Here is a 23,388-nt window from a genome sequence, read left to right on the forward strand (position 1 = left end):
TAAATGGTTTCGTCCTTGTTGCCTTTAGGGCTCGTAGAAATTACTGTCTGAGTTGCAACGTCTGCAAAGAAGAAACGCGATAAACATTTGACGTCGTAAAGTAACACGTTAATTATTTCGGACACGTAATGAAATAAGCTGCTACTTTTCTCTCCTTTTTCGGATATCTTCTTAGCGACTTAATTCGGTCAAGGTAAGTCTTTGTAACTGCACATTAAAGCAAAAAGTTTCCCAGTAACTCAAGCGTGTCACACGTGATAAATAAAGCTTTCAAAACGTTAGTTAGTTAGAATACTTTTTTTCCTCTCGTTTGACTTGCGTTTGCTGTTTAGTTGATGGTGATGATATGATAATCTATTAAATGAAAATCTTAGCCAAGTATAGCGGATCATTTATATATTCACATCGTTTCATATACGTTGATTTTGTGAGTTCTTAATTTTAGAAGGTTTTTGACACTTGGATGTCCTGTAGATACTCCAAATGCATTGGAGTCACAGCTGTGTATAGGCTGTCTCATCTGCCACAGCTGTCATTAACATGTCAATTCACACACTCTTATGTTTTGTTTTATGATGGTTGTAAACAGAAACAGATCAGTCATTTCAAATAGACAGACAGTTGTATCAAAAACAATTAAGGTGAAATTGTTCGCCACTTACACATGAATTCGATTTTTTTTTTCTATTAAAAATTGTTGTGATAAGTTGTTCCAAACCTGAATAACATTATTTCTCCCATGAAACACAAAGAAAGGCATAAGTTTACAGCCACTGTCACCATTCACTTTGATTGCATTTTTCCTCTTGTGCTGCTGAAAGTGAATGTCTGAGACTCATTCTGCCAAACACCTGCTTTTGTGAATGTTTTCCAGGTTAGAAATGACATCAAGGTGAGCAGATTGTATCATTTTTGGCTGATGAATGTAACCCTTTAATCAGGTTTTACATGACAAGCGGCAACTCTACGCTATCCTACCAAAATTGTACCTCAAAATTAAACTTTGAATTTTATTAATATTACATGATATACACAGGCCAATGAATATGAAATCTTGTAATTGCATATACAACAGCAGAAATGCGATCAGCCTAACATGGAACAAACACTAAATATGAATTTCACTTTCTCAGTGTTTTATCTTTCAGAGATTTCTATCACTATGCTTGATACTGTAGTTGCATTTTGGTATTTTCCTTTAGTATTTTTTTTGTCATTTTTTTTTATTTGTAAGTCAGTAATGAATCTCTGGTTCTCTTGCTTTTCCCTCGCTCACACTTTATCTCTTTCACATATTTTGTCCCAGGACATTGGGTGCTTTGTCATCAAATTCCCACAAATCCCTTGTTTATATCTCTCTCTCATAGTTCTCTCTGAGTCAGGTTTTGATCCCGGAGCATTTATCCTCCCTCTCTCCTCCCATCATGCTCTCTGCCAGGTCTCTACAAGAGCCGAGGTGTGCGATATCTGTTAGCATGTGTCTGCCAGATGTGCTCATATTGTTTTGAAGAATCTTATTCGTTCAGTTGTTCTGTTACGGAGTATGAGAGCAGCTTATATATATATATATATAGCCATTTTTTTTATAGCATGTACATAGGCGTCGATTTCGGGGGGGACGGGGGGGACGCGTACCCACCAGATTTCGTCATGAGTCATTTTGTACCCACCACTTTTTAGGGTTGCTAGTAGGGCTGTAACGATACACCAAACCCACGATTCGGTTCGTATCACGATTTTTGACCCACGATTCAGTTCGTATCACGATTTTTTGGGGGATTTAAAAATTAAATAAAAATAAATTCGGTGCTGATGCAGTGGGGACCCGTTCATTTAACATATAGGCCTAAGGATGGCGCTGCCAATAAAGCACCTAAAAGCTGCCACAAAGAACTGGCAAAAGTAGGCTAATCTGAATATGTAAAATATAGCAAGGAGACATTTTTATTAATAAACAAGTGTTTTCTGTGTCGCTGCAAAGATGAAGTTGACGATGAACGCGGCAGAGAGAAATGCACATTTCATACGGATTACATAGTTTTCTTTCGTTTTGAATTGTTATGTTTAAAAAGTATGATTTAAAGCGTTCTGTAGATAATATATATATTTCTCAGGTCTATGAGGCAAGTAGGCTGTGCTGAGTTTCGGTTAATTTATGAGATGAGCTCCAGTTCATGCGCCGGCGCCTCCGTGTCGTCGTGATATCTATTATCTGCTTTACTTATTATTTATTAAATCCAGGCAATTGGCTGATGAAACATTGATTAAAATTAAGATACAATTAATACAAAACGAAATTCACTTTAAAGAAAGGCTTTGTGCTTTCTGATTGAGGTCTGTGAAAGTTTTAAAGCATATTTTAGTGCCGATTTCAGAGTGGTCACGTCCGTAACATTGTTTTTTCCTCATAAATGCGAACTAAATAAAATTATTAATAAAATTAATATTTTATGTTCTGTGGAGCTCGTTTTATTTTTTTCTCACGTTTATATTAATTTCTGCTTAAATAATGAGTGTATGGAGGAATATAGCCTATATTCCGCGCTCAAGCGCATGCATAAATCTTGCCGCAAAAGCAGGCTAATGATAATATGTCTGAAAAATAATGAGGCATTTTTATTGTTTATTAATAAAATATATATTTCTAAATCAGTGTCGGCTCCAAACATATCTATATACATCTCGACTTGGATTACAGCCTAATCAGCCTGTATTTGCTTTCGATTCAAATTTTTTCGTTTAAGTGGATATTTCGAGCTTTATATAGAAATATTCATCACGTTTTTGAGGCTATACACTGCATTTCAGTTCATTATTGAGACGCGCTCTAGTTCACGCCATGGAGATAATTAGGCTATAGCGCGCCCTGTTTGTTTTATTTTATTTTACAAAAGCACAACGTTTTCTTGTAGTTGTGAGTTTACCCAAATAAAAGTAGGCTACTTACGACTGATGCGTTATTCCTTTTGGACCTCAAAAAAGATTGAGTATTTAAAGTTGTTTCCTCTGTTGATAGGAAAATGCAAGTGTTCGCGCCGACGCCTGCCATGCAGTGCGCGCTCCACACTCCGCACACACACTTTGGATATGCACCTAATATCCATATAGGCTAAGCTGCCATGCCAAGACGGATAAGTCCTTTTCATGTTTAACAAATCAAATCATGCATTTTCTACCTACAGTGAGTAGCTATAAGCGCTGCGCTGCACCAGTTTGAAAAGTGTAAAAGCAGTAGCGAGGGGCCCCACTGATGTTGCTGCGTCTTTATATTAATATTTCTGATTGTTTAAATGATCAGCCCTCGGGGGGCCCCTTATAATGCGGGGCCACAGGCAATTGCCGCCTCTGCCAGACGGAATGCCATACTAGGTTTTTGTGAAACGCCGCCACTGCTAGTAGCTTGCAGAGATTACATTAGTAAGCTTCAGGACATCGTCTTTCAAAACATGACCTAAGCGAAAGATAAAAAAAAATGAATGCGTCATTGTACCCAGCACTTCTGAAAATGCACTTCCGAATGCGTCTCTGTCCCCAGCACATTTCAAACCAAACTGACGCCCATGAGCATGTATACCCCTACTTGCAATATTTTACATTCATACCCCTACTTACACTTGCTATTCTTTGTTGTCTGTTTATCCTGCACATGGTGGTTTTATGTCTTGTTTTGTTGTTGGGTGCATTCCCAGCCATCCATCGTACCACATGACCCAAGCCACTTCCTTATAAACAAAAACACTTTCTGCTTGTTCTGTCCATTTCTTGCCAGGAGGCTTTATAACCATAAGTGTGATTCATGAACAGACTGTTTTGTGCCATTTGGGGTGTGAAATGTTGTGTCTTGTTTGTAAAAGTATAGTGGATTTAAATAAATTTTAAGTGGACGTCAGTATGCAAATTATTTTATGTCATTAAATGCATTGACATTTTGACATTGACAAAATTGACATCTTTACCCTTTATTTGAACATTTAAAAAATGTTGTTCAAGATTTGTAAGCGTATTATTGCGTAGTTGTGCTTGTGCTTATAAGTCAATTGTTTTATTTGTGATAACGCAATGAAACATTCCAAATTTTGCATTTTCCAAATTTTGACTTAATTTTTGGCCAGGCTGTCATACAAAAAAATGATGAATACATGGAAAAACGAGAGAACCAACTAAAATATTAATAATTGATAATGTTCTCTATATATGTTTTTTTAAATGCATTTTTTTGCATAGTAAAATAAAACTTGTGGCTGTAGTTTACCTCTTCTTTTTTGCCAAATACTTTTGTCAGATAAAAACCTTAACCAAGTTTAGTGTTTTGTTCTTCCCTATATTTTCCTCATATTTTGATGACTTAATCGAGCTTTGAGGCTCACGCAAAACAAATATCTCCTCCGGACATCACTTTTGGCCACTACTGTAGTTAAAATGTATTTAAAAAAAATTCATCTGAAGATAAAATTTCTGTATTTTTTTACATCATAAAAATAAGAATTATTTCAGTTTTTAAAGACTTTCATTAGTAAGCTCAGATTTTTAGAAAAATAATTTTAGCATAGCCTATATTGGTGAAATTGTTGACATTTGTTGTTATTTATTATGTTTCATTAAAGTTACTCATTCGTTTGAATCTGAGCTATTTGGTTGTGAGACTCAAAAAGTTTCTGCAACCCCAGATTTGAACGTTGTTGTAACATTGTTGGATAACCTGGGTTTCCACAATGACCTTACCGGTATATAAGCTTTCACACCCTCGGTCATGTTACCCTCTGATGACATAACTTCCAGTAAGAGGAGAGGTCATTTTTAAATTAATGATTTAGTGGCACAGCAACGATTTAAGTATAAAAACGATCACCATCTTTTTTCATTTATTTTGATGGCACTGTTTGCCTCTCTAAATTAATGTGTTCTGATGTCTTTAAATTGCATTTTGAGGCAGAACAAGCCATTAACCTCACATAAGCCATCATTTAGAGGACTGAGTTACAGCCAGAAGTCAAAATAAATCGATCTTAGGAACATATAGAAGTTATTAGTGTATAACAATTATACTTTTTTCTTCCACACTAAGGGCTCACCAGTAAATCGAGAAGTCGCACTGTGGCTCCCTCCGCAGTCCACTGGGATACTGCAGTATTGTGGCCCTCAACACTGAATGACATGCCTCAAACTATAAGGTGATGGGAGGTTCTTCTCAGATCAGTCTCAGCTCATTAGTGTCTTAATTTAGACACGTTCATTAGATATACATTCTTCTTTGTCTGCAGGAGCTGAGGGTTAATTGGGAGCTAAATTCACAAGACTTCCTGAAACACATTAAATGGAGGTCAAAGGTCACCTGATCACTGCCATGGGCTTACCAGGTAAGTCTACTTGAATAATTCCTTGTTGAGAATTCCTTATGGAAAGCAGGGATGCACAGTATATATTCTATATTTTTGTGTTGGTTGATATTGGGGGCTTATTTGTACCATTTAAACCTATTAAGTTGAATTCTTGGTTGTTTTAATAATACACCCTTTTTAACATTATTAACGTATTTACTATCACTTTTTTTTATTAATTTAATGCATCCTTGCTGAATAAAATGATTACTGACCCCAAAATTATGAGGGGAAGTGGATATTTAATTAAGAATGTTGAACCCTTAGAATGGATTTATACAACTTTGTCTTTCTGTCTCATGCACATTGTGCTCGTTCACAGATGTCAAGGGCTGTCAGGACAGCAAGCTTCAAGCAGAGCGAATCACAGAGCTGCAGGAGCGAAAACAGAGTCTGCAGAGCCTTTTGAACAGTCGTCTCGGAGAGCTGCGGCAAGTGTGTCTTCTTGAGGCGGTGAGATGGTTTATTCAATTTTGGAACAGTATTTTACTGTTAGCTAGTCGCTATAAAATAGTATTCTCTCAAAGAAACAAACACAAAATGATGACTTCAACAGTGAAGGAAATGTGCATCGAGCTGATTCACAAAGGTTCTAGATCTGCATGATTTTTTCTTCTTCTTTTTCTCCCTAAGTTTTATTATTTGATGTGTGAAGTTTGGGTGTTAGGATTTGCATTTATATGAAGAACTGTTTGTTATTAAGTTTTACACAAGTTTTATATATAAATCTGAACTAAGCGTACTTATTAGAACCATCTGTTCTAACGAATGGCAACAAACAGCACAATATTCCCCTAGTGAAGTGATTGAAACAAAGTACAATTTTTAAATGTCTGTACAGGAGCTCACAGGGAAGCTTCCACAGGATTTTCCTTTAGGAGATGGGGAAAGACCTCCCTTTGTTCAGCGCCGAGCTGGCCTGGCCCCTCATGTCACCTCAAAAGGAGAGGTGAGTCTGTTTGCTGAAAGCTAATAAAAGGAACAGTTCAATACAATTATAACCATATCTGTTTTCCATGTAGGATGACCCAGGTCAGAGAAGGCAGATGAAGGCTCTCTTCAGTGGTGCCCTGCGCCGGAGCATCGATTATGATAAAAACACATTGCACAGTAAGAGGACTGTTCATCGGGGATGTCACACGGGTAACAATACACACACACACACAAGCACAAATTATACTCTGGTTAACATTGGTTATTTGGTACATTTTACTGCAGATGTTTCGTTTCGTTTATTCATTCATTCATTACCTCTTCAAAACATTACAATAATACTGTTTTAAGGTACACAGTAGATTAGGTACAGTGAAATGGGTCTCCCAAAGAAGCAAAAAAAAGCTTATAAGTAGGGGCCCATAGTTCTTAAATGGTTAGTTACAGACAATGTGCAGTGAGACACAATAGATACACACAAAATGTACTATAACATACGTTACAACAACATACTTACTCATACATACAAACATATACATACAAACATACACACATCCCAGTAATCCATGAAGATCAGTTTTGGAAAATTAGATATAGGTTAATAAAAACTTGTGTTTTAATTGTCTTTTGAAGTTGGAGATAGAGGGTAACACCTTAATACCATCATCAACCCTGTTCCAAATCTGCGGCCCCCTACAAACAACACTCATACTGGCGCGCACATGTCTGCGATATTTTCCAAATATAAGTGGTTTGATTCTCGTTTGGTATATATGCTGGGAGCTGGAGATAGGAACAAGATTACTCAATCTAGGGTTCATGTTATTTACAATTTGAAACATTAAACAAGCATTATGATATTCATTTAGCTCAGCTAGTCTCAATAACTTAAAGCGATAGAATAGAGGGCGGGTCGTAGAATTTGTCTCTGACCAGGACAGAGCCCGTATGGCTTTCTTTTGCAACGATTCAAGTTTTTTTAGATGACTTGTGAAGGTGTTGCACCATATAACATTACAGTAATTGAGATGTGGTTCAAACAAAGTTTTATACAACATCATAAGGGCAGATAGAGGAAGAAAATGTCTGATCTTATAAAACAAGCCAACATACCTTGATAATTTACTAACAAGATGGTCAATATGACATTTAAAGCTAAGAGAATCATCAATGAGGACCCCCAGAAATTTCGTTGAGTACACTCTTTTTATCACCTGCCCATTAATTTTAATCAGGCAGTGAGCAGGGTTTTTAAAAAAAGACGATTTTTTGTTCGAATTAAATAAAATGAAATTTGTTTTGCTGATATTTAATGACAGTTTGTTGCATTTAAACCAGGTGTCAACTTTGGTTAACTCTGAGTTTACTATATCTTGTAGCATATGTGGATTCCTGTGTGATGTAAATAGATTTGTGTCGTCAGCAAAGATTATTTTATGAAATATTTTAGAGGAATTTATAAAATCATTTATGTATAGAATGAATAAAAGTGGCCCCAAGATTGAACCCTGGGGTACCCCATAAATGATAGGCTTACAAATAGAGTTTTGATCATTGACATGGACATACTGTTCCCTCTCATTTAGATAACTTCTGAACCATTCAAGTGCGAGACCTCTGATACCATAGTGATGTAATTTGTGCAATAAGATATTAAAGTCGATGGTGTCAAATGCTTTTGATAGGTCCAAGAAGATACCAACACCGCATTTTCCCTCTTCAATACAGTCATTAATTTGTTCTAATAAGTCGAGTATTGCCATACAGGTTGTGCTCTTTTTCCTGAAACCATATTGTGAAGGAACAAGAATATCCAATTTGTCAAGATACCCACTGAGTCTATTATATACCACTTTCTCCAATACTTTAGAGAAAGTGGGTAGAATTGATATGGGCCGGTAATTGCTCATATCATTTTTGTCGCCCAATTTAAAGATTGGGATTATTTTAGCAATTTTTGTCATTTTAGGTACAATACCAGTTAATAAAGAAAGATTAATACAGTGAGCCAATGGCTCTACAATGACGTTCGCTATGGCCTTCATGATCCTACTACATATTCCATCCACACCAGCGGAGCATGAGCTCCTCAAGTCTAAGATGATCTTGAGGAGTTCAGCACCGTCTGTTGGCATCATAAAAAATGAGTGAGTGTAGCTACCAGAGAGAAAATGCTTGAAGGTGACACCCTGGGGTTGGCTTATCTTTTTAAACAGATTTGCGCCTATTGAAGCAAAATGATTATTAAAAGTCTGTGCTAGATCAGCTTTGGCATCACTGATGTCAGGTAGAACAGTCGATTTATGTCTCCTATTAAGAACTTCATTTAAGACATTCCATGACCTCCTGCAGTCCCCCTGCGAAGCTTTTAACAGTTCCGTGTAGTGAAATCGTTTTCTTTTTCTTATGATCTGTGTTAATTTATTTTTATAGGAAATATATTTCTCTTTTTTTAAAATAGAAGGATTTTTTATGTAGGATTTATAGAGCCTACCTTTATATTTAATCGACTTCAAAATCCCCTTTGTAATCCAAGGGCTCTGGAGGGTAGTGCTGCATCTGACAGTCTTCTCAGGAATTGTGTCATGGATGGAATCTTGAATGATCTTTATCAGACTGTCATATGCAGCATCAGGAGTCACACTGTCATAGACAGAGTCCCATGGCTTGGCCTGTAAATTAACAGTTAACTGTTGTAAGTTTCTCTCGTTGGTGATTTTAAATTTAGTTTTTGAAAGTGAAGGAGAGGATAATTTACCAGAGCCAAAAAATATTACAATGGGGAAATGATCTGTGATGTCAGACTGCACGACTCCTGTCTCCATCTTAGTATTTTGAATATTAGTCACGATATTATCAATAATTGTTTTGGATGTCAGTGTAACTCTAGTAAATCTATTGATGGTGGGAAAAAAAGAGGAGGAATGCAATGTGTTCATGAAGTCATGTTTTGCCCTGTCTTCCTTAGAGATATCAATGTTATAGTCACCAAGAATTATGCAATCTTTTTTTTGCTTATTTAGTTTATGTAATAGGTCTTCCAATTTACTGCAAAATGTGTCGAAAGCAGAATCTGGTGGACGATAAATAACACCTACAATAAATGTTTTGTCAGAATTTTTAATCTCAATAAATAAAGACTCACAGTGGTCATCCTCTAAGTAATAATCACAGATATTAACTCGTAGACTGCTCTTAACATAAAGGCAGACCCCTCCACCTGTTCTATTTGGTCTGTTCTTAATGTGTAGATTATACCCATCGATGTTAAATAAATCGGCATTTGAAAAGTCATTGAGCCAGGTTTCACTACATCCAATAACATCAAAATGACAGCTTAAATTAGATAATAGGGAGGTTAAATCAGAGTGATGTTTGTTTAGGCTTCTGATGTTTAAGTGCAACAGTGAATAATTATATATATAATTTAATGGTTTTAGATTATCAAGGTCAAAAGCATTACAAGTTATATTGTCACCCATGTCAATGCAGTGCTGAGATTCTCCAACGATATTAAGATCATCAAAACCCATTTAAATAGTACAACTTGATCATGGAATTTTCTGGAATTACATTGAAACATTTACACGGCAGTAGCCACAAACGCAAACGTAGCAACAAAACACACATACATACACATAACACACACATACGGAAATATTGTAGTACCATTGTGTAGTAATTTGTACCACGCCGCAGTCATCAGCGCCAACTTGCAAAAAAAAAAAAACCCCGTAAAATGTCTCACCTTTCCGTCCTGAAAAACATTGTCCAAGCCTCCCGTAAAAGGGAGTAGTCTATTGGAGACATTAAGTCATGATAGAGTCAAGATAGAGACACTGTCTCCCGTAATCAGCAAAAGTGGGTGCAAGTCACCGTTGTCAATGGAGGATGCAAAAATAGGAACTCTACTTCAAACAACAGTAACAAGTCGTAGCCTGCAGCATCCTCGTAGCATGAATATAGGCGACCATGATCTTATGCGTTCCGTGAGGGCAAGGAGACAATAAAGGCTTTGGCCTCAGCAACAGTTGGAAAGTGTTTCTTACCTCCCGACTCCATCTTGATGTAAAGCCTGGCCGGGTACAGCAGGGCCGGCTTGAACCCTCGCTCGTACAACTCCGACATGACCACCTTAAACTCGTTCCGCTGCTGCACAACCTCTGGAGGATAATCCTCAAATACAAGGATGGAATGGTCCCGGAATTTCAGCCTACCCCTCATGGTCCGGGCATGACGGATGATCTTGTCCTTTACCTGGAACCTGAGGAGACGGATGATGACCGGTCTTGGCCGCTGGTTGGGTGGTGGTTTAAGGGCCAGGGCTCTGTGAGCCCGTTCACACTCCACAGGCGAATCGATGACCGCTCTAAAGACCTCCTCGAGCATCTTGGCGAAGAAAACTGTCGGTTGTATCCCCTCCACGGATTCAGGTACACCGATTACCCTGATGTTGTTACGCCGGCTTCGTGATTCGAGGTCGACAACTTTAATTGCTAGTTTAGCATGGTCCGTCTGGAGCTTGACAATAGCTTCATTGGCAGCTTTCAGGCATGTCTCTCGCGCGTCACCTTCACTTTCAAGAATTTCGAGTTTCTCAGCATGTTCTGTCACTGTAGTTATGACACCGTTCAATTTGGTCTCGAGAGCTGAGAGAGTTCGTTTGAAGTCCTCGGAGATGGCGGTTCGGTGAGACTCAAGCAGGTGGGTGAGTGACGCCATGGTGACCGCTTCGGCGTTTGAGTCGGTTTGCACTGCTTTAGCCTTCGGCATAGTTGCAGCAGATCAGCAAGATGTATATCCACCACTTTTAGATTTTAGGAGCGAATTAGGTTACAATCGGTGAGGTTATTGGGCAAACATTTGCAAGAGCGCGAGACGCAGCGTGCCTCACATGTTACCTCATCATGTTGGGGATCATACACTGGGAATCATACATTGGGAATCGCTCTACAGGAAATGCATGGTAACTGAGTCATTTCTCCTCATTATGCAAGACTGTTGTTTTGCTCGAAAAGGACAATGGACTATTGTTGACAGACTTTGATATTTATAAATTACTTGATTATATGTTTTTTAACCAATAGCTTACTCCAACAGAACATTTATATTTTTAAAAACTTGTGCCGTCAGACACATTTTTTTTTAAATTAATACTTTTATTCACAAGGTGAATGCTGTATAGCAGCACAACTGTTTTCAACTTTGATAATAGTAATTTTCTTGAGCACAAAATCAGAATTAGAATGATTTCTGAAGGATCATGTGACACTGAAGATTGGAGTAATGCCATCACATGAATAAAAGATAAAACAAAAAAACTATATTACATTAAGCAAAAAAATCTTTCCAACCCTAAACTGTTAAACAGTAGTGTAAACAATTGTTAACTATATCTATTGAGTCAAGAAACAGTTTCATCTTATGATATAGAAAATCTGTTCTTTGTGCGATTATTTTAATGGAATTGTTCTCATTTTTAACATTTTCAGAGGAAACTGTGAAGTCAGAAAGCAGTTCAATGTCAGACTCAACATCACATGACAATGGTGAAGACTCTTAACATTATAAAACAATGAATGTATATCTCAATACTCATTTGACCACACTGGCCTGTTTTTGGCAGGCTGTAACTGTGATATTGTACAACTCTGTCAACTGTGGTTTACAGAGGATTCGTCTCCCAGTGTGGCACCTGAGCATCGCTCCTTGTCTCACCCCCGGCTGGCCCCAGGCAGTCCTGACAGTAGGCTCTGTAGGAAGCTGTCGCCTGTGGAGATCTACTACGAGATGAGGACTCGCCGCAACTCAGCCTCAAGCTCTGTGAGGTGAGCGGAGGGGCGGAAGGGATGTTTTCACAAACTGAAATGGGAAAGGTTTGCACTACAATTAAAACTTATGAATGTATGAATGTTCATCCAGCCCGAGTGACTCTATGCCAAGAAGTGCATCCAATGTGGAGGGTAGAAGTGTTCCAGCCACACCGCTGTTGTCCCGCACTGCACCAGTTAGTGTCCATGTGAGGTACTAACTCTTTTCTGACCATTCCTTCTGCTATTTGTACACTGTAGTGTCTACACTTTGGCTCTGTTCTAAAACCTAATGAGTTGCCTACTGCCTATATAGGCAACACCCAAACTGGCATTTGCGTGGCCAGCAACACAGAAATACCACAATCTGCAAGAATGATTCTAATATAGTTTGAAATTAGCTTGTTGTGAAGCTAACAATAAATCACTCTTATAAGCATAGACATTCAAAAGATAGTTATAATAAAAAAAGTAATACAAATTTCAAAAGAACAGCAACAATTAAACAATTTAAAATGAACTTTTACTTTTAAAACTTTTCAGTATGAAATGAAATACTTTATATTTTATGTTTTAGAATTGTTCTTGGCTTGCTTTGTCTGCCGTCTTCTCACTGAGCTCAGTAAAATGCTTCCTAGATTGGTTTTAGATCCAAATGTTTTTTTCTTTTTAAATCTTATTACCACTAATGACTTCTTATTGTCTTATCTTCTCCTTCTGCTAGGCCGGAGATGTCTGGTGGTATTGCACTAAAGCAGTGGTGTGGCAGTCCAGATGTTCCTCAGTTTGTCCCACTGGCATCTTTGGAGGGCTCCTCATCTGAGCGCCGCAGCTGCCCCTACAGCTCCCGCGCTCGCCGTAGCAACAGCTCTGAGGCACTGCTTGACCGCTCGAGTCTCCCTGAGCCTGGCCCTCCCCGCAACGGCATGCCACCCCGAGCTGGACCATACAAGAGCTCTGAGTCCCTCACGGATGGGAAGCTCCGTCAGATATATCAAGGCAGCCCAGAGAGTCAGATGATGGGCTTTAAGGACCAAGGTCGAATGCGCTCCTCACTTGGTGGCAGTGGCACTGGTTACAATGAGATTTTGATAGACTACATTTGGGGCAAACAGCAAAAGAGGCCCGTCCAGACTCCGCAGAACCAGTCAACAGGACGAATCTGGCCGGATTTCTCCACTCCTCAAACGGGCACCCCTCCGCATTATAACGGTTTCTCACATTCGCAGTTACATCTGGCTGCTGCTCCACCTTCTTATAGCCCCATGCTACTGCGGGGTCAAGAGTCTGAACCCCGTCGGGTCAAAGTGACGCGAACCAAATCCTGCGGACCCTTCATCCCACAGGATGCCGTGTTGTTCTCGGCGTACGATCTGTCACATCCCTCCTCTGGATCCACGACCTCTTCTATTCCTAACCTGCTCCCTCACCACACAGAGCTGTCCACTGCTGCAGCGTTCGGACGCAGGCCGCCTCAGTTCTCTCTGCCCACTCCTGAGGACTCCACCCGCAGTCTGCACAAGGCACTGGCTCTGGAGGGACTCCGGGACTGGTATCTGAGGAACGCCTTAGGCTATTCCACTACGGCCAAAGGTCACGACGGACTTTCCATGCGCCACTCACATACTCACCACCACCTAGTGCACCAGCCTCAGTCCATCCCAGCCGACCCACTGTACTCTGTGCACCGTCAAATACCTCAGTCAGCTTCATTTCACGGGCATCCCTTGCATGCCAGGTGAGTTTTTCACATTTCTCTTTCACCCCACAGCAGGGCTCCCATAGTTTTGGAAAAGCTGAAAATATCAGAGAATTTGAAATAGTCATGGAAATGACTGGAATAGTCATGAAAATTACTATAGTAAATACAATTTTATAGCTAGTCATGAACATTTTGATTGATCATAAGGTGTGGGAACAATGCTACAAATATGAAATTATAATAATTATTATTAGTAGTTGTACTACTACTTGTACCAGTAGTAGTAGCAGTGTTATAAATGCATACAAATATAACCATTTTTATTATTTATATTATATTTCATCTTACCCTAATATACTGTATGTAATATATATATATTAGGGACATTTCTTATGCTCACCAAGACTGCAATTATTTGATAAAAAAAATACAGTAACAACAGTAATGTTATGAAGTATTATAACAATTTAAAATAATAGTTTTCTATTTTAATTTTTTTTAAATTAAATTTATTTTTATGGCAAAGCTGTTCAGCACCCATTACTTCAGTCTTCAGTGTTACATGATCCTTCAGAAATCATTCTAATATGCTGATTTGGTGCTCAAGAAACATTTCTTATTATTATCAATGTAAAAAAAAACTAACAGTTGAGCTGCTTAATATATTTGTTGAAACGAAATTGTTTTGATGAATAGAAAAGAACAGCATTTCTTTGAAATAAAAATATTTTGTAACAATGGAAAAGTCTTTACTGTCACTTTGTAATAATTTAATGGATCCTTGCTGACTATATATATATATATATATATCACAATGTTAAGGAAAAAATGTATCACAATGGTTTTGATTGAATAGTTTACCTAGTTAGACATTTTCTGATGCTGCCATTTTCAGTTTGTTCTTCTCTCTTCATCATGGCAGGTCCGTGGAGCTCTCACTCTACCCAGAGCCTTTCCCGTCAGAGGGGAGCACTCAAAAAGAGTCCGGCTCCGAGCCCCCTTCACCTGGAACACTGGTCTGACTGGTAGCCAACACACCCTAGGGCCTCTAATGCAACATGTTGCAAAATCAAATGCAAAACGTCACCTTCTTATAGGGATGCACCGGTCTGATACTGTGCTCAAGTACTAGTACTCCTTAAGAAAAACTGATATACTGCACCCTTAGTTTGTAGCATAAATGCTGCAACACACAAAAAAATTACAGCAGAACAAAATAGCATTTGGTTGGAGATATTGAACATTGATATTATTATTTATTATTATATAAATTATATATATTTGTAACAAAGTTCACGTTCAGGGAAGGAGGCGGGAACCGGCGAACGTTCATCGCAAAGTTTTAATCATTAAATAAACAAATAAGAAAACGAAAGTAAAGCAGCAGCTTCTCATGGATGACTGCCACATATAAACGTAATAAATACCAACCTAAAAGGCCAGGCCTGGTCCTCTCTCGTCTTGCACTGTCACTCCTCCTTTTATCCTTCCGGAGCTCCTCCGCGGGACTGGAGGCCCGTGTGACGCGCAGGTGACGCTCATTAGCACGCGCTCCGTTCCCACGGCTCTCGACCCCGCTCCGCTTGCCACAATATTATATAAATTACGACATTATTTAAAAGTACAATTATTGTACTGCATTCATCCCTATTGATTCATCCCTACATTGTTCAGCAAATCAGGAGACGTCTTTAAAGGCCACAGAACTGAAATAGTAGATCATGTGTTGGCTGTCATAGATCTAGCGCTGCGCTTGATTGTAAACTGGTGTTTACAAGATACATTTTGTTTATTTTTCTCCATGCTCTGTGTGTGTATTTATGGGATGTTATTGTAATGTATCTATAATTTGTTTTCAAAATGTAAAGTTAATCATCTCCACTTCATCCTGAGATATATTTATATATTTTCAGAGAATAAAATAGATTATAAGATATATGTATTCTTAATTACTATTTTGTAACTAATATGTTTCAGGTTAACAGTCATTTAATTATATACAAGACTACTCTAAGTTTAATGAACTCATGCATTTTAATGTACTATAACAGCAGTGAATGTGTTGCATACTTGTTTGTTTATATCTATATATCTAAATATCTATATGTAGCTATGAAGAGTATGATAAAAGCATTTCATATAGAGGACCTTGAAGTGATGAGCTTTTTCTTCTGGAAGGCTTATATTCTCTGAAGTTCTAAACATATGCCTGGTCTCTAAAATGAATTTTAAAGCTCTAATACAGGGATTTATACCATTTAGTCCACAGTTATCGATTCCACAATTTTAAAGAACTTGAAAGGACTGTTGATCTAAAATATTGTGATCTTGAACTGAAATGGCAGTTTAGCGTGTTCACACACCAAGTAAAAAATAAAAATCTTAAAACTTGCATGATAAGATTTCAAAATGAAATTATGCATCCCTATGAAATCCTTTACAGAGTCAGAAATTTATTGTTTATTATAATATATATATATGAAAAAATATTTAGTTGCTTTTTTGTTTCAACAATTTTGAGAAAGAAAATTGTTTGCATATATTTTATACTTTCATGGTTAGTCACATCCGACTTGGCAACCCCTTTAATTGATATTCTACAGTATTCAACAAATATATCTGAGCATTTACTGTAGTTTATGTTGAGAAGTGGCATAAGCTGGTCTTATGTTCGCACTTTTTGGAAGCAAATGACCTTATAATTGTCTAAACCAGTCAGTATGTCATCAATCTGTTTACTAGTTTGGCATCTTGTTTTTAAGTCCTTTTGTTACAGTTCCTGAGTTGATGGTTTAGTTTTTCTTCTGTAGATTGTTCTTCCTGAAATAGTAATTCTGTCATTACCGATTATTACCCTTGAAATCAGTACAATTTGGTGTCCACTATTAAAAACAAGACTGTAGACTAATTTGTCTCTATGTTAAGCCTATGTATTATCGCTAAAACTACAGAACATAGGTCATAAGGTGGTTTAAGTTTCAAATGATGATGGTTTATTTAATACTTTGTTAATTAGACTTGAATAATTCACGTGTATTTACTACTCTTCATGTTGCTGGTTTGTGAGGTGCCTCAAGCTGGTATCTGAAACTCATGACCAAACAGCTGTGTATTGCTAGTCTCTCTTAGTGTTTTTTGGTGACATAAATGTCTGTACTGTAATTAATTATAAATAACGAAAAATACCTATATGTAGCAACTTAAAAAACAATATATATTGTATATTTATGAAATTATCAGATTTTGTATACATATTTATTTGCATAGTACATGCCTCTTGTTTGTTTACACCAGCGAAAGAGACTCTTGTTGTCTCTTTATGAATGACACCCTGTTTTGGCTTTAAATTGTGCTATCATTGCAGCTTTTAGAATCATATGTATTGCTAGATTTTTTTTTAAATATACTTTCTCCATTTTTTTTTTTTTTTTACATTTCACATCAAGATGGTCTGTTGGGAGGGAGGGAGGGAGGGAGGGGGGGGGGGGGTCATAATAAAGATCATGATATAAAGTCTAATCTTTTTCCACATAGTGTCACTCTTCTTTCAAAGCTGAATTACACCTACAGTAAGTGTATATTTTAAATTACAATTCATCATGTGAGCACAGATTTGGGGTTACACAGTACATTCTGAAAGGCTGTTCAGTTCACATTCCTTACGTTTATCTTTGGTCTTTGGTCACATCACTGCATGCCCCACTGAACACTTGGAATGTGTTGGAATGTTTTTCGGCCACTTCAAGTGATTCTCTCCTATTCAAATTGGCGTACAGGCAGTTCTCTTTGATACATGCTTCATCTATTCTAAAATATATTCATATTGAACTGATTTCTATATGACTAATACCATGTTTTAAGCATACATATAACAGAATTTAGTAAGTTACCGTAATGCACTCAACCCCTTTTACTCACGGTTTGAAATGCAGAATGACACGCCTGCACAAAAACTACCCTGTGACCAGGTGACATAAGGAAGACCCTATTCATGATTAACCCATGAAAGGCTGCAGGTCCTGACAACATACCTGGCTGTTTACTGAGAGACCGTGGCTGTGTACCTCAGTCAGTCTGTGACGGCCACAACACTACCAGCACCAGCACTACCACACTGAGCACAGGAGCCCCACAAGGCTGTGTGCTCAGCCCGCTGCTGACTCATGACTATTTAGCTCCAACCACATCAAGTTTGCAGATGACAAAACTGTAGTAGGCCTCATCAACAACAATGAAGAAACCACTACAGAGAGAAAGTGACACATCTGGCTGAATTGCACAACCTGTCTCTCAATGTGGTGAAGAACCCCACCCATCATTCCCACAGTCTCTTTCAGCTCCCGCCGTCAGGAAGATGGTACCGGAGCATTAGAGCCCGCTCTAACAGACTACTCATCAGCTTCTTGCCCCAGGCTGTGAGAGCCTTCAACTCCAGTTACGCCGCTCACCTCTAAAACCCCTGTCCAAACTCCTACCTCCTGAACCAGAAGCCACACACAGGATGAGTGGCCTGTACAAACCCTCCATCTGTGGTAATACTCTCTTCTCTCTCAATTTTTCTCGATTGCTTAAACACATTTCTTGAAACTATGCCTCGTATTCTCAAAACAGTAAACACAAATCCATAACGTCTCACCCAATTCCCCCAACCATCCTATTTTCAGGTGAAAAATTAAGCTCTACACTCAAAACCATTCACTCTTGCTGAAAAATACAAACTTTGTCCTCCGACATTAAGGCAAGGCAAGTTTATTTATATAGCATATTTCATACACAATGGTAATTTTAAGTGATTTACATAGAAGAAATTAAAATAATAAAAAGAAATAAGAATAATTAAAACAGTTTAGAATAAAAAATTAAATACAGTACAAACAGTCGGACGAACAGTGGCACAGTGCTCATTCATTAAATGCACAGCTAAACATGTGGATCTGGATCTGTTGGGTTTATATTCAGTGAGCATATCTGCAATGTATTGATGCATTAAATGATTTATATACCAGTAATAATACTTTAAAATCAATCCTATATGAAACTCGGAGCCAGTGTAAAGACCTGAGGACTTGTGTGATATGTTCATATTTTCTGGTTCTGCTCAGAATCCTGGCAGCAGCGTTCTGTATGAGCTGCAACTGTCTTATGGTCTTTTTGGGAAGGCCAGTGAGGAGTCCATTACAATAATCCACCCTGCTGGTGATGAAAGCATGCACAAGTTTCTCCAAGTCTTGACTGGAAACAAAGCATCTAATTCTTGCAATATTTTTTCAGATGATAATATGCTGATTTAGTTGCGTTGACATGACTACTGAAGCTAAGGTCTGACTCTAGAGACACACCAATATTCCTGACTTGATTTTTAGTTGTTTGACCTTGTGGTGGAAGTTTTATGATATTCATTGATCTTTAGTAAAATATAGATGATTCAAAGAATGTCACATGTGTGTCTCTCACTTGTAGTGAGAGAAGATGATGTTTATGTACCTGGGGAGGCAGAAGGGAGAGACACTCCAGAGAACAGACGAACAAGGACCTCTGACCTAGAATGTCAGAAGGCCGTTTGGTGAAGGAGGGCTTATGGGCCAACTAGTGATGAATCTAAACTAGTGTTATGGCTTCTTTGTCTATGGAAAACTACTGGATGTAAATCTACTGGGAGGAAGGCTCTGGGGGGGAAGAAGACCTTGGAGATTAGGATAAAAAGGTGGTTCAGTCTGTCTGGGGGTGTGTCACTCTTCTGCACAGGGTAACAGCTGTGTATTAGACTGCTCCTATTCTTGCAAGATACTTCTATTTTATAATTTGACTCTGAGTCTCCCTTACGCAGTGATGTTTGTTTGATGAATTTTTGCCACAACAACCTCTAGAGTGAAGGTGCATTCACCTTGAGAACATCATTGTTGTTTCCAAACGCAATGACTTCAGTTTTGTCTTTGTTTAACTGAAGAAAGTTTTGGCACATCCAACTGTTTACTTCATCAATGCATTGGAACAGGGAGTCAATGGGGCTGTAATCGTTAGGGGATAGGGCTAAGTAGATCTGTGTGTCAAAACAACATTTCCAAAACTGGTAAGATATGTTGCTAGATCTGTGTGTCAATAAATTCAAAACAACATTTCCAAAACTGGTAAGTTATGTTGCTTGTGACCCCCCACCTCCACAAACCTTTTCACATGATGAACAAAAAAAAAATTACACAACCAATTGATACATTGGCACATTTTGTATTCCTTAATGTACAGTACAGTACATTAAGGAATGTACTGTATCTCTGTACACCCCCCCCCCCCCCCCCATCTCTGATCTACCCCTGACACGCATCAACTGAAATATTTGGCAGGCTTCTTCCATTTCATTGTCTCTGTGTCCTAGAAAAATAGAAGTACTGATTACTGTAACTGTAACACATCCTTTTTACAAAATGGAAGCATTCAGAAAACGCTATCTGTACAGTGCTATGCATAAGTTTAGACACCCATGCTAAAGTTGACTAAAAAGAGGAATAAAAAATCATCTTTTGGAAATTGAACTTAATGCCTTAATTTAAAAAAATAGGAAAAATCCAACCTTTAAGGACACCAATTTTCTTTGTGAATGAATAATGTATCGTAAATAAATAAATGTTCTTCCTTAAAATACAGAGTGCATAAGTTTGGACACCCCTATGTTAAATTCCCATAGAGGCAGGCAGATTTTTATTTTTAAAGGCCAGTTACTTCATGGATCCAGGATACTATGCATCCTGATAAAGTTCCCTTGGCCTTTGGGATTAAAATATCCCCACCTCATCACACACTCTTCACCGTACCTAGAGATTGGCATGGTTTTATTTCAGTTAGCCTAACAGCTGGTTTGATTTGCATTGAGAGATGATCTTATGAAAAGTACTCCATGCCAATCTCCAGGTATGGTGAAGGGTGTGTGATGATGTGGGGCTATTTTAATTCCAAAGGCCAAGGGAACTTTATCAGGATGCATAGTATCCTGGATCCATGAAGTAACTGGCCTTTAAAAATAAAAATCTGCCTGCCTCTATGGGAATTTAACATAGGGGTGTCCAAACTTATGCACCCTGTATTTTAAGGAAGAACATTTATTTATTTACGATACATTATTCATTCACAAAGAAAATTGGTGTCCTTAAAGGTTGGATTTTTCCTATTTTTTTAAATTAAGGCATTAAGTTCAATTTCCAAAAGATGATTTTTTATTCCTCTTTTTAGTCAACTTTAGCATGGGTGTCTAAACTTATGCATAGCACTGTATGTGAGGCAATTTGATGCATTTCTTTTTATTACAGTAGTATATGGAAACCTCTACAGTACATTTATGTGTTGTAACAGCATAGTACTGTGCTCAAAAGTTACAGTCTGAAGTACATCTACTGTAGCTGTGTTTTTCTCCCTGAAGGTTCTTATGATCGAGGTGATATGGTGAAGCGACTCAAGTTTTGCTGAACTCGTTGCCCGTTGAAGTAGTATAGTTCTCTTACGTAGAGTTCTCTCGTACTGCGTCGAAAGAACGCTACGGGAAAGTATTTCTTTGTCGAGATTGAAGCCTAAAAATTAATCCTTAATTTTGTAAACATGTAAAACGCTTTTCTGTAGCATACAACCTTAGGCGGAGCAATATCGCTCACCCATTGGCTGCTCCGCCAGAAAAGCACAGCCTATGCGAGGCCAGAGACGCTGACCAATGAGGACGCTTCGCGCCCATTCTGCGTCATCTCCCGCCGAAACAGGCGTGGCCTAGGCCTATAAATACGAGCATAGCTGTCTAACACACCGATTTTCTAAAATTCACGAAGCTGCACGCATCGCTGAATTGGATTCGAGCCGCCACAGCCGTTTGGAACAGCACTTCAGCAGGACGAGCCCTTATCTGAAGTCGCCGCCGCCTTCGCCGCCTTCAGCCGCCGTTCCCTGCTGCGCTTCTCCGGCGTGGAATATCCTTTTGCTTTGTGTGTGTTTTGTGTGTGTGTTCGCCTACTGCGACACGCATTTTTTCTCACAGAAAGAGCACGAGTGTCTTTTTAAAGATGTCTCGCGTTTCCTGCGGCTCCTGCCGAGCCGCGCTCATCGACGGGGACCACCACCTGCTGTGTGTTTCCTGCTTGGGCGAGGAACATGCAGCTATCGCTCTCGGTGATGGCGGCTGCCATCACTGCGACATGATGCCCATCGCGACTCTGCGGACTCGCCTTGCATCATTTGCCGAAGCTGCTCACCCACCCCCTGTAGCGCCGCGCCGTAAGAAGCGCCGCGCTCAGCGGGTCCCGGAACCTCCCTCCACGAGGAGCTCGCCGCCGCCACCGCCGCTAGCTCCTCTCAACGCTTCGCTCGAGTCGCTCACCGACGGACAACAGCCGCAGCCCGCCGCTATGTCCGTTATGGAGGATGACCAGCAAGCTGTATCTGAGGGGGATGACGACTGCTGCTCGCTTCTCGCTTCGGAGAGCGAGGGATGGGCGAGCTCCGTGGACCTCCCCTCCCCCGCTGTTCCGGAACGCAGAGGAGGGAAGATCAGCGTTGAGGCAGAGCTGATGCGTCTGCTCACACAGGCCGTGTCGAGCCTCGGCCTCGAGTGGTCGATGCCCGAACAACCTGCTTTTAACCGGCTGGATGGCTGCTTCCTTTCTGGAGACCGCGCTGCGCCACCCTCCAGACACGCCCCATTTCTTCCTGAGCTTCACGAAGAGGTAGCGAAATCGTGGAAGGCGCCATTTTCAGCCAGAGTGCGTACTTCTGCCTCGCCAGCATTCTCCGTAGTGGACGGTGCTCGAGACAGAGGCTACCACGCTCTCCCTCCGGTCGAGGAAGCTGTAGCGACTCACCTCTGCCCACCCTCTGCTGGACGGCGGGCTAAGGGAGTCCTACCATCCAGAGCTTGCCGCACATCGTCAGCGTTGAACGGCCGCGTGTACTCCGCCGCTGGACAAGCTGCATCGGCGCTGCACACCATGGCGGTGCTTCAAATCCACCAGGCCAACCTCCTCCGCAAGCTAGACGAGGAAGGCCCGGGCGCGATCAGTGTTCCGGACTTACGTAGCGCCACAGACCTAGCTCTTCGTGCTACAAAGTCCGCCACACACGCCATCGGCAGGATTATGGCCTCAGCTACCGTTTCCGAGAGACATCTGTGGCTAACTCTCTCCGAAATGGCGGAGTCGGAGCGCTCGGCGTTCCTCGACGCTCCCGTTTCGACGACTGGCCTCTTCGGATCTTCCGTGAAGGACTTCGCGGACCGATTCGCCGAGGTACAGAAGACTTCGCAGGCCATGAAACATTTCCTGCCAAAGCGCTCCAGTTCCGCAACAGGCCGCCCTAAACAGCCGCCTGCCCGAACTCAGCAGCGCCCCGCGCCCGCCGCACAGGCCCAGCAGCAACAGGCCCAAGAGAGACCACGGTCTCGCTCCGCCGGACGCCGCCCGCCACCGCGTGGTCCTCGGCCCAAGGTAACACTCAAGCCCGAGGCCTCGGCGCCATCCTAGCTATGCTAGGAAAAAGACGGTGTTCGGGTCCCGCCGCGGCCGGACTTCCACCCAAGATTCCCGCTTGTACAGCC

The 23,388-nt window shown here is 40.0% G+C and overlaps 1 protein-coding gene across 2 annotated transcripts; it reads left to right on the forward strand.

Annotated features, from left to right (window-relative positions):
- The first annotated feature begins 49 nt into the window (after nt 1–49).
- Nucleotides 50–15,017, forward strand: ccdc120b (coiled-coil domain containing 120b). Of its 2 annotated transcripts, none has more exons than XM_079597439.1 (11): nt 50–193; nt 5,066–5,171; nt 5,262–5,357; nt 5,701–5,831; nt 6,220–6,327; nt 6,401–6,521; nt 11,804–11,860; nt 11,983–12,139; nt 12,234–12,335; nt 12,846–13,859; nt 14,746–15,017. In XM_079597439.1, the coding sequence occupies exons 3-11, from the start codon at nt 5,315–5,317 to the stop codon at nt 14,843–14,845; spliced, it is 1,833 nt and encodes a 610-aa protein (XP_079453565.1). In that variant the 5' UTR covers nt 50–193; nt 5,066–5,171; nt 5,262–5,314; the 3' UTR covers nt 14,846–15,017. The 2 variants fall into 2 exon arrangements, with proteins under 2 accessions (XP_079453565.1, XP_079453566.1); XM_079597440.1 differs by having other exon boundaries at nt 52–193; nt 6,401–6,488.
- Nucleotides 15,018–23,388: the final 8,371 nt, after the last annotated feature.

Source organism: Phoxinus phoxinus, assembly GCF_949152265.1.
Source record: "Phoxinus phoxinus genome assembly, chromosome: 22".
In the NCBI taxonomy this organism is placed as follows: domain Eukaryota; kingdom Metazoa; phylum Chordata; class Actinopteri; order Cypriniformes; family Leuciscidae; genus Phoxinus; species Phoxinus phoxinus.